Source organism: Oculina patagonica, chromosome 13 (assembly GCF_052425735.1).
Source record: "Oculina patagonica isolate OP01 chromosome 13, crgOcupat, whole genome shotgun sequence".
Taxonomy (NCBI): Eukaryota; Metazoa; Cnidaria; class Anthozoa; order Scleractinia; family Oculinidae; genus Oculina; species Oculina patagonica.
In genome coordinates, this window is record NC_135770.1 from 16,541,039 (window position 1) to 16,553,501 (window position 12,463).

At 38.7% G+C, this 12,463-nt stretch overlaps 2 protein-coding genes across 3 annotated transcripts in view; both read left to right on the top strand.

Moving 5' to 3' along the window:
• The window catches only part of LOC144634672 (putative skeletal organic matrix protein 5), a 134,485-nt gene that overhangs the window by 75,214 nt on the left and 46,808 nt on the right, over window positions 1-12,463 (top strand). The gene's annotated exons all lie outside the window — the stretch shown is intronic.
• LOC144634642 (uncharacterized) overlaps window positions 1-12,463 on the top strand; it is a 78,748-nt gene that overhangs the window by 42,446 nt on the left and 23,839 nt on the right. Inside the window, exon 3 of one of the 2 annotated variants that reach the window (XM_078493663.1) lies at window positions 11,509-12,463. This exon is cut by the window's right edge and continues 276 nt beyond it. The exons of the other annotated variant lie outside the window; for it this stretch is intronic. Within the exon in view, the coding sequence (XP_078349789.1) occupies window positions 11,509-12,378 (870 nt within the window). The 3' untranslated portion in view covers window positions 12,379-12,463. The remainder of the gene's footprint in view (window positions 1-11,508) is intronic. 2 annotated transcript variants of the gene reach the window in all.

Sequence of the window (12,463 nt, forward strand, 5' to 3'; positions counted from 1 at the left end):
ATTAAAACTGTAATAAATATTCCTTCGAAGTCTATCGAAGTGCTATGTATATAATAAAACACACTTGCTGGGTGATTTTCAACAGTTCTCGCCCTAAACAGAGTTAAAGGAATAATGGAATGTTAGCTAATTATTTTCTAAAAGCCGAGAACTGTTGGAGAAATCATTTTCTGTACAAACCTTGAAAAAAAAAGCATATCCTTAACAAGAAGAAATGATAAAAAATAGTCAAAAGCGTTATTTTGATTAGTTGCTTCAAACAAACAGTCCAAAAATGACTTTTCATTGGTGAGAACTGTGGCTGAGAACTGTTGTGTTGTACACAGTGTTTCAGGTCACGCAACATAGCAGCTTGCCACATCAATTGCTCTGATCTTTATCGACAATATCCAAAAGGAAATTTAGCAAATGAATCGTTATGCGTAAAATACCAAAAACTGCCTATTCTGTTTCTGGAATGCCATCGGTACGACCTGAATGGCCTGTGGGATGCAAAGCTATGTATCCTGCTTTGTCACGTAGCGTAACGCGCTGTGGCGGGCCCTGGTACGAGATCGGCTGAAAAAAGAAAGTTTTCCAATGGCTTGTCAAGCACAGACATATATTATTTTAATGTTAAATTAGGCATTTCAGTCAGGGGAAATCAGGACGGTAATAAATTTCCACAAAACTTTTGACGATATGCGCTGTACAGAACTCTAACTGAAAAGTTTGCGCGGTTACGAGAAAGAAACAATACGACCGAGATATAACGTATTGTGGCTTTGTTCCCTGTTGTTGGGTAAAAAGTTGATTTTAATGCATAAAACAGCCGATTTCACTATTATACAACGTTTTTCGTTTCACTGTAGAGAATCTATCGGTATTTCGCTGTTAAATATAGGGAAATTTCCATTTTGTTTGTGAAAGTCAATTTCAGACAATGGAGGTCAAAAAGACTTGGGACACTTATGAAGGCGATCTCTTAATCATGCCAAATAACCTTTTTGTAGTCCAAAAATGGGTTTGGCACTGTTCTTGTTCATTTCTTAACCCCCCTTTCCCCCAAGCAATGTTGAAAAACATATATGCCCTGATCTTGGTGTGTGAGATGGTCAATTCTCAACATTGCTTGGGGGGAAGGGGGGTTAGCAGTCATTTGGCACAGAAATGTGCTAAGTGTCCCAACAAAAATGTCCCGCATTGTCTGAAATTCACCACTGTCAGAAAAAGGCTCCTAGAGTTGTAAAAGAAAATAAATTCTTGTCGTTGCTTCACCATGAATGTTTCCAACATCGTATAAACCATTTTTGGAGTACAGGAAAGTGTTTTCACCAGTTGACAGCCTTTACGGCCACGCGCGCGTTTGATAGGACTGTATTACTTGATGTGAGCAACTTGTAAAACATATGTAAACAAACCTGCACGCAAAATTTGGCGAAGTTTTCGCAATGTTCATTTTTAACTAAAGTCATTGCCGCCCTTTTTCCACCGAGCTCTTCAAATAGTGGCAAGAATGGGAGCTTTAGCGTGGTATTTAAACGGATACAGCAAATTTCCTTACAGAAGAAAAGCAAAAAGAATGCCGTATTGCGTTACACAGAGTTGCTGTGCACGTGCATGTGAACACTTCTCGCGTACAGTTCTCGGCTATTTAAGTGATTATATCTAAACACTGAAACATGTTCTATAGTTACGGTGTATTAAAACTGTAATAAATATTCCTTCGAAGTCTATCGAAGTGCTATGTATATAATAAAACACACTTGCTGGGTGATTTTCAACAGTTCTCGCCCTAAACAGAGTTAAAGGAATAATGGAATGTTAGCTAATTATTTTCTAAAAGCCGAGAACTGTTGGAGAAATCATTTTCTGTACAAACCTTGAAAGAAAAAGCATATCCTTAACAAGAAGAAATGATAAAAAATAGTCAAAAGCGTTATTTTGATTAGTTGCTTCAAACAAACAGTCCAAAAATGACTTTTCATTGGTGAGAACTGTGGCTGAGAACTGTTGTGTTGTACACAGTGTTTCAGGTCACGCAACATAGCAGCTTGCCACATCAATTGCTCTGATCTTTATCGACAATATCCAAAAGGAAATTTAGCAAATGAATCGTTATGCGTAAAATACCAAAAACTGCCTATTCTGTTTCTGGAATGCCATCGGTACGACCTGAATGGCCTGTGGGATGCAAAGCTATGTATCCTGCTTTGTCACGTAGCGTAACGCGCTGTGGCGGGCCCTGGTACGAGATCGGCTGAAAAAAGAAAGTTTTCCAATGGCTTGTCAAGCACAGACATATATTATTTTAATGTTAAATTAGGCATTTCAGTCAGGGGAAATCAGGACGGTAATAAATTTACACAAAACTTTTGACGATATGCGCTGTACAGAACTCTAACTGAAAAGTTTGCGCGGTTACGAGAAAGAAACAATACGACCGAGATATAACGTATTGTGGCTTTGTTCCCTGTTGTTGGGTAAAAAGTTGATTTTAATGCATAAAACAGCCGATTTCACTATTATACAACGTTTTTCGTTTCACTGTAGAGAATCTATCGGTATTTCGCTGTTAAATATAGGGAAATTTCCATTTTGTTTGTGAAAGTCAATTTCAGACAATGGAGGTCAAAAAGACTTGGGACACTTATGAAGGCGATCTCTTAATCATGCCAAATAACCTTTTTGTAGTCCAAAAATGGGTTTGGCACTGTTCTTGTTCATTTCTTAACCCCCCTTTCCCCCAAGCAATGTTGAAAAACATATATGCCCTGATCTTGGTGTGTGAGATGGTCAATTCTCAACATTGCTTGGGGGGAAGGGGGGTTAGCAGTCATTTGGCACAGAAATGTGCTAAGTGTCCCAACAAAAATGTCCCGCATTGTCTGAAATTCACCACTGTCAGAAAAAGGCTCCTAGAGTTGTAAAAGAAAATAAATTCTTGTCGTTGCTTCACCATGAATGTTTCCAACATCGTATAAACCATTTTTGGAGTACAGGAAAGTGTTTTCACCAGTTGACAGCCTTTACGGCCACGCGCGCGTTTGATAGGACTGTATTACTTGATGTGAGCAACTTGTAAAACATATGTAAACAAACCTGCACGCAAAATTTGGCGAAGTTTTCGCAATGTTCATTTTTAACTAAAGTCATTGCCGCCCTTTTTCCACCGAGCTCTTCAAATAGTGGCAAGAATGGGAGCTTTAGCGTGGTATTTAAACGGATACAGCAAATTTCCTTACAGAAGAAAAGCAAAAAGAATGCCGTATTGCGTTACACAGAGTTGCTGTGCACGTGCATGTGAACACTTCTCGCGTACAGTTCTCGGCTATTTAAGTGATTATATCTAAACACTGAAACATGTTCTATAGTTACGGTGTATTAAAACTGTAATAAATATTCCTTCGAAGTCTATCGAAGTGCTATGTATATAATAAAACACACTTGCTGGGTGATTTTCAACAGTTCTCGCCCTAAACAGAGTTAAAGGAATAATGGAATGTTAGCTAATTATTTTCTAAAAGCCGAGAACTGTTGGAGAAATCATTTTCTGTACAAACCTTGAAAGAAAAAGCATATCCTTAACAAGAAGAAATGATAAAAAATAGTCAAAAGCGTTATTTTGATTAGTTGCTTCAAACAAACAGTCCAAAAATGACTTTTCATTGGTGAGAACTGTGGCTGAGAACTGTTGTGTTGTACACAGTGTTTCAGGTCACGCAACATAGCAGCTTGCCACATCAATTGCTCTGATCTTTATCGACAATATCCAAAAGGAAATTTAGCAAATGAATCGTTATGCGTAAAATACCAAAAACTGCCTATTCTGTTTCTGGAATGCCATCGGTACGACCTGAATGGCCTGTGGGATGCAAAGCTATGTATCCTGCTTTGTCACGTAGCGTAACGCGCTGTGGCGGGCCCTGGTACGAGATCGGCTGAAAAAAGAAAGTTTTCCAATGGCTTGTCAAGCACAGACATATATTATTTTAATGTTAAATTAGGCATTTCAGTCAGGGGAAATCAGGACGGTAATAAATTTCCACAAAACTTTTGACGATATGCGCTGTACAGAACTCTAACTGAAAAGTTTGCGCGGTTACGAGAAAGAAACAATACGACCGAGATATAACGTATTGTGGCTTTGTTCCCTGTTGTTGGGTAAAAAGTTGATTTTAATGCATAAAACAGCCGATTTCACTATTATACAACGTTTTTCGTTTCACTGTAGAGAATCTATCGGTATTTCGCTGTTAAATATAGGGAAATTTCCATTTTGTTTGTGAAAGTCAATTTCAGACAATGGAGGTCAAAAAGACTTGGGACACTTATGAAGGCGATCTCTTAATCATGCCAAATAACCTTTTTGTAGTCCAAAAATGGGTTTGGCACTGTTCTTGTTCATTTCTTAACCCCCCTTTCCCCCAAGCAATGTTGACAAACATATATGCCCTGATCTTGGTGTGTGAGATGGTCAATTCTCAACATTGCTTGGGGGGAAGGGGGGTTAGCAGTCATTTGGCACAGAAATGTGCTAAGTGTCCCAACAAAAATGTCCCGCATTGTCTGAAATTCACCACTGTCAGAAAAAGGCTCCTAGAGTTGTAAAAGAAAATAAATTCTTGTCGTTGCTTCACCATGAATGTTTCCAACATCGTATAAACCATTTTTGGAGTACAGGAAAGTGTTTTCACCAGTTGACAGCCTTTACGGCCACGCGCGCGTTTGATAGGACTGTATTACTTGATGTGAGCAACTTGTAAAACATATGTAAACAAACCTGCACGCAAAATTTGGCGAAGTTTTCGCAATGTTCATTTTTAACTAAAGTCATTGCCGCCCTTTTTCCACCGAGCTCTTCAAATAGTGGCAAGAATGGGAGCTTTAGCGTGGTATTTAAACGGATACAGCAAATTTCCTTACAGAAGAAAAGCAAAAAGAATGCCGTATTGCGTTACACAGAGTTGCTGTGCACGTGCATGTGAACACTTCTCGCGTACAGTTCTCGGCTATTTAAGTGATTATATCTAAACACTGAAACATGTTCTATAGTTACGGTGTATTAAAACTGTAATAAATATTCCTTCGAAGTCTATCGAAGTGCTATGTATATAATAAAACACACTTGCTGGGTGATTTTCAACAGTTCTCGCCCTAAACAGAGTTAAAGGAATAATGGAATGTTAGCTAATTATTTTCTAAAAGCCGAGAACTGTTGGAGAAATCATTTTCTGTACAAACCTTGAAAGAAAAAGCATATCCTTAACAAGAAGAAATGATAAAAAATAGTCAAAAGCGTTATTTTGATTAGTTGCTTCAAACAAACAGTCCAAAAATGACTTTTCATTGGTGAGAACTGTGGCTGAGAACTGTTGTGTTGTACACAGTGTTTCAGGTCACGCAACATAGCAGCTTGCCACATCAATTGCTCTGATCTTTATCGACAATATCCAAAAGGAAATTTAGCAAATGAATCGTTATGCGTAAAATACCAAAAACTGCCTATTCTGTTTCTGGAATGCCATCGGTACGACCTGAATGGCCTGTGGGATGCAAAGCTATGTATCCTGCTTTGTCACGTAGCGTAACGCGCTGTGGCGGGCCCTGGTACGAGATCGGCTGAAAAAAGAAAGTTTTCCAATGGCTTGTCAAGCACAGACATATATTATTTTAATGTTAAATTAGGCATTTCAGTCAGGGGAAATCAGGACGGTAATAAATTTACACAAAACTTTTGACGATATGCGCTGTACAGAACTCTAACTGAAAAGTTTGCGCGGTTACGAGAAAGAAACAATACGACCGAGATATAACGTATTGTGGCTTTGTTCCCTGTTGTTGGGTAAAAAGTTGATTTTAATGCATAAAACAGCCGATTTCACTATTATACAACGTTTTTCGTTTCACTGTAGAGAATCTATCGGTATTTCGCTGTTAAATATAGGGAAATTTCCATTTTGTTTGTGAAAGTCAATTTCAGACAATGGAGGTCAAAAAGACTTGGGACACTTATGAAGGCGATCTCTTAATCATGCCAAATAACCTTTTTGTAGTCCAAAAATGGGTTTGGCACTGTTCTTGTTCATTTCTTAACCCCCTTTCCCCCAAGCAATGTTGAAAAACATATATGCCCTGATCTTGGTGTGTGAGATGGTCAATTCTCAACATTGCTTGGGGGGAAGGGGGGTTAGCAGTCATTTGGCACAGAAATGTGCTAAGTGTCCCAACAAAAATGTCCCGCATTGTCTGAAATTCACCACTGTCAGAAAAAGGCTCCTAGAGTTGTAAAAGTAAATAAATTCTTGTCGTTGCTTCACCATGAATGTTTCCAACATCGTATAAACCATTTTTGGAGTACAGGAAAGTGTTTTCACCAGTTGACAGCCTTTACGGCCACGCGCGCGTTTGATAGGACTGTATTACTTGATGTGAGCAACTTGTAAAACATATGTAAACAAACCTGCACGCAAAATTTGGCGAAGTTTTCGCAATGTTCATTTTTAACTAAAGTCATTGCCGCCCTTTTTCCACCGAGCTCTTCAAATAGTGGCAAGAATGGGAGCTTTAGCGTGGTATTTAAACGGATACAGCAAATTTCCTTACAGAAGAAAAGCAAAAAGAATGCCGTATTGCGTTACACAGAGTTGCTGTGCACGTGCATGTGAACACTTCTCGCGTACAGTTCTCGGCTATTTAAGTGATTATATCTAAACACTGAAACATGTTCTATAGTTACGGTGTATTAAAACTGTAATAAATATTCCTTCGAAGTCTATCGAAGTGCTATGTATATAATAAAACACACTTGCTGGGTGATTTTCAACAGTTCTCGCCCTAAACAGAGTTAAAGGAATAATGGAATGTTAGCTAATTATTTTCTAAAAGCCGAGAACTGTTGGAGAAATCATTTTCTGTACAAACCTTGAAAGAAAAAGCATATCCTTAACAAGAAGAAATGATAAAAAATAGTCAAAAGCGTTATTTTGATTAGTTGCTTCAAACAAACAGTCCAAAAATGACTTTTCATTGGTGAGAACTGTGGCTGAGAACTGTTGTGTTGTACACAGTGTTTCAGGTCACGCAACATAGCAGCTTGCCACATCAATTGCTCTGATCTTTATCGACAATATCCAAAAGGAAATTTAGCAAATGAATCGTTATGCGTAAAATACCAAAAACTGCCTATTCTGTTTCTGGAATGCCATCGGTACGACCTGAATGGCCTGTGGGATGCAAAGCTATGTATCCTGCTTTGTCACGTAGCGTAACGCGCTGTGGCGGGCCCTGGTACGAGATCGGCTGAAAAAAGAAAGTTTTCCAATGGCTTGTCAAGCACAGACATATATTATTTTAATGTTAAATTAGGCATTTCAGTCAGGGGAAATCAGGACGGTAATAAATTTACACAAAACTTTTGACGATATGCGCTGTACAGAACTCTAACTGAAAAGTTTGCGCGGTTACGAGAAAGAAACAATACGACCGAGATATAACGTATTGTGGCTTTGTTCCCTGTTGTTGGGTAAAAAGTTGATTTTAATGCATAAAACAGCCGATTTCACTATTATACAACGTTTTTCGTTTCACTGTAGAGAATCTATCGGTATTTCGCTGTTAAATATAGGGAAATTTTCATTTTGTTTGTGAAAGTCAATTTCAGACAATGGAGGTCAAAAAGACTTGGGACACTTATGAAGGCGATCTCTTAATCATGCCAAATAACCTTTTTGTAGTCCAAAAATGGGTTTGGCACTGTTCTTGTTCATTTCTTAACCCCCCTTTCCCCCAAGCAATGTTGAAAAACATATATGCCCTGATCTTGGTGTGTGAGATGGTCAATTCTCAACATTGCTTGGGGGGAAGGGGGGTTAGCAGTCATTTGGCACAGAAATGTGCTAAGTGTCCCAACAAAAATGTCCCGCATTGTCTGAAATTCACCACTGTCAGAAAAAGGCTCCTAGAGTTGTAAAAGTAAATAAATTCTTGTCGTTGCTTCACCATGAATGTTTCCAACATCGTATAAACCATTTTTGGAGTACAGGAAAGTGTTTTCACCAGTTGACAGCCTTTACGGCCACGCGCGCGTTTGATAGGACTGTATTACTTGATGTGAGCAACTTGTAAAACATATGTAAACAAACCTGCACGCAAAATTTGGCGAAGTTTTCGCAATGTTCATTTTTAACTAAAGTCATTGCCGCCCTTTTTCCACCGAGCTCTTCAAATAGTGGCAAGAATGGGAGCTTTAGCGTGGTATTTAAACGGATACAGCAAATTTCCTTACAGAAGAAAAGCAAAAAGAATGCCGTATTGCGTTACACAGAGTTGCTGTGCACGTGCATGTGAACACTTCTCGCGTACAGTTCTCGGCTATTTAAGTGATTATATCTAAACACTGAAACATGTTCTATAGTTACGGTGTATTAAAACTGTAATAAATATTCCTTCGAAGTCTATCGAAGTGCTATGTATATAATAAAACACACTTGCTGGGTGATTTTCAACAGTTCTCGCCCTAAACAGAGTTAAAGGAATAATGGAATGTTAGCTAATTATTTTCTAAAAGCCGAGAACTGTTGGAGAAATCATTTTCTGTACAAACCTTGAAAGAAAAAGCATATCCTTAACAAGAAGAAATGATAAAAAATAGTCAAAAGCGTTATTTTGATTAGTTGCTTCAAACAAACAGTCCAAAAATGACTTTTCATTGGTGAGAACTGTGGCTGAGAACTGTTGTGTTGTACACAGTGTTTCAGGTCACGCAACATAGCAGCTTGCCACATCAATTGCTCTGATCTTTATCGACAATATCCAAAAGGAAATTTAGCAAATGAATCGTTATGCGTAAAATACCAAAAACTGCCTATTCTGTTTCTGGAATGCCATCGGTACGACCTGAATGGCCTGTGGGATGCAAAGCTATGTATCCTGCTTTGTCACGTAGCGTAACGCGCTGTGGCGGGCCCTGGTACGAGATCGGCTGAAAAAAGAAAGTTTTCCAATGGCTTGTCAAGCACAGACATATATTATTTTAATGTTAAATTAGGCATTTCAGTCAGGGGAAATCAGGACGGTAATAAATTTACACAAAACTTTTGACGATATGCGCTGTACAGAACTCTAACTGAAAAGTTTGCGCGGTTACGAGAAAGAAACAATACGACCGAGATATAACGTATTGTGGCTTTGTTCCCTGTTGTTGGGTAAAAAGTTGATTTTAATGCATAAAACAGCCGATTTCACTATTATACAACGTTTTTCGTTTCACTGTAGAGAATCTATCGGTATTTCGCTGTTAAATATAGGGAAATTTTCATTTTGTTTGTGAAAGTCAATTTCAGACAATGGAGGTCAAAAAGACTTGGGACACTTATGAAGGCGATCTCTTAATCATGCCAAATAACCTTTTTGTAGTCCAAAAATGGGTTTGGCACTGTTCTTGTTCATTTCTTAACCCCCCTTTCCCCCAAGCAATGTTGAAAAACATATATGCCCTGATCTTGGTGTGTGAGATGGTCAATTCTCAACATTGCTTGGGGGGAAGGGGGGTTAGCAGTCATTTGGCACAGAAATGTGCTAAGTGTCCCAACAAAAATGTCCCGCATTGTCTGAAATTCACCACTGTCAGAAAAAGGCTCCTAGAGTTGTAAAAGTAAATAAATTCTTGTCGTTGCTTCACCATGAATGTTTCCAACATCGTATAAACCATTTTTGGAGTACAGGAAAGTGTTTTCACCAGTTGACAGCCTTTACGGCCACGCGCGCGTTTGATAGGACTGTATTACTTGATGTGAGCAACTTGTTAAACATATGTAAACAAACCTGCACGCAAAATTTGGCGAAGTTTTCGCAATGTTCATTTTTAACTAAAGTCATTGCCGCCCTTTTTCCACCGAGCTCTTCAAATAGTGGCAAGAATGGGAGCTTTAGCGTGGTATTTAAACGGATACAGCAAATTTCCTTACAGAAGAAAAGCAAAAAGAATGCCGTATTGCGTTACACAGAGTTGCTGTGCACGTGCATGTGAACACTTCTCGCGTACAGTTCTCGGCTATTTAAGTGATTATATCTAAACACTGAAACATGTTCTATAGTTACGGTGTATTAAAACTGTAATAAATATTCCTTCGAAGTCTATCGAAGTGCTATGTATATAATAAAACACACTTGCTGGGTGATTTTCAACAGTTCTCGCCCTAAACAGAGTTAAAGGAATAATGGAATGTTAGCTAATTATTTTCTAAAAGCCGAGAACTGTTGGAGAAATCATTTTCTGTACAAACCTTGAAAGAAAAAGCATATCCTTAACAAGAAGAAATGATAAAAAATAGTCAAAAGCGTTATTTTGATTAGTTGCTTCAAACAAACAGTCCAAAAATGACTTTTCATTGGTGAGAACTGTGGCTGAGAACTGTTGTGTTGTACACAGTGTTTCAGGTCACGCAACATAGCAGCTTGCCACATCAATTGCTCTGATCTTTATCGACAATATCCAAAAGGAAATTTAGCAAATGAATCGTTATGCGTAAAATACCAAAAACTGCCTATTCTGTTTCTGGAATGCCATCGGTACGACCTGAATGGCCTGTGGGATGCAAAGCTATGTATCCTGCTTTGTCACGTAGCGTAACGCGCTGTGGCGGGCCCTGGTACGAGATCGGCTGAAAAAAGAAAGTTTTCCAATGGCTTGTCAAGCACAGACATATATTATTTTAATGTTAAATTAGGCATTTCAGTCAGGGGAAATCAGGACGGTAATAAATTTACACAAAACTTTTGACGATATGCGCTGTACAGAACTCTAACTGAAAAGTTTGCGCGGTTACGAGAAAGAAACAATACGACCGAGATATAACGTATTGTGGCTTTGTTCCCTGTTGTTGGGTAAAAAGTTGATTTTAATGCATAAAACAGCCGATTTCACTATTATACAACGTTTTTCGTTTCACTGTAGAGAATCTATCGGTATTTCGCTGTTAAATATAGGGAAATTTTCATTTTGTTTGTGAAAGTCAATTTCAGACAATGGAGGTCAAAAAGACTTGGGACACTTATGAAGGCGATCTCTTAATCATGCCAAATAACCTTTTTGTAGTCCAAAAATGGGTTTGGCACTGTTCTTGTTCATTTCTTAACCCCCTTTCCCCCAAGCAATGTTGAAAAACATATATGCCCTGATCTTGGTGTGTGAGATGGTCAATTCTCAACATTGCTTGGGGGGAAGGGGGGTTAGCAGTCATTTGGCACAGAAATGTGCTAAGTGTCCCAACAAAAATGTCCCGCATTGTAGCTTACATTGTTGTGTTATGGGTTAAAACCTACAGTTTCCTCAAAATAAATGCTTTCCTGTTCATTTTTAAAGCTTTCTACCTTAGAGGTTCTCCCAGGAAGATGTGCGTGGGGGCTTAATACAAAAGGGAGTTTTAACAAATCGAAATTGAAGGGGTCTTATCTGAGAGAATGGCTTAATAGAGCTAAGGGCATTTAACGAAGAGAAGTGATGATAGTTTTTTGTCTTATTTTAAGAATGAATGGCAGAAGTTTGCTTCTCCATATGTTAACATTGAGACTACTGAGGATAAAGATGGTGTTCAAAGCCGCTTCCGTATGGCCATGAAACGTGTTCCGACTTCGGCAACCGCTCTCAAATTACTAGCTTTCGTCATCTACGTCCCGTTTTTCATCTGGCAAGTGATCGGTTTAATCCTCTACACTATCCGTGCCTTTGAAACCTGCCTCGTTGCAAAGCACACCAGCTTCCAGTCGATGCACATTGACACGTTCCATCGCTCTGCACAACTACAACTGGCCTGGGTGGTGTCTCAGATATTTAACAGCGCCCTGGTTATCCTGGCTCTGTCATATGTACCTTCCTTTCTGGGTTGGTCCGTCATCCCAAGACTGCTTGTTCGTCTACCGGCATTTTGGAGCCTCCTGTCTTTGTATGCGATGACTATTGTAGGTTATGGAATGATTCTTTCACTGGAAAATGGCAAGAAAATGAAGATTGCTCTGATTATGGCTTTTACGATTCGCAATGGAGCTCAGATCGTTTTAATTGGCTTTCTTAACTTCACTCAGATTAACCACTCTCGAAAAATGTTTCATTTTAAAGTGTTTGCTTTCGTTAAGATAAACATATTTCTCTTGCTTCTAACGTATTTCCTTACTTTTGTTATTGGTTCATTGCAGTTTGCTCTTCGCGTTTATGGCGTTGATAAAACTGCTACAGTTTCTAATGACTTTTTTTACACAGTTGTCGCAATACGAAGATTTACGCAGATTGTATTCTTTTATAGAATCTATATTTTTTATTGGGAAAAGTTGTTTGTTGATCACAGGAATATCCTTTGCCACCACGACCACTTGGATGACTTGGTCAAAGAGACACAATGAAATAATGTCAGCCGTTTCAAGGCGTGATCCCGAAATGAAGAGATTTAAACCGCAGCAATCAAGCAAGTTTATGTATGGTTTATCC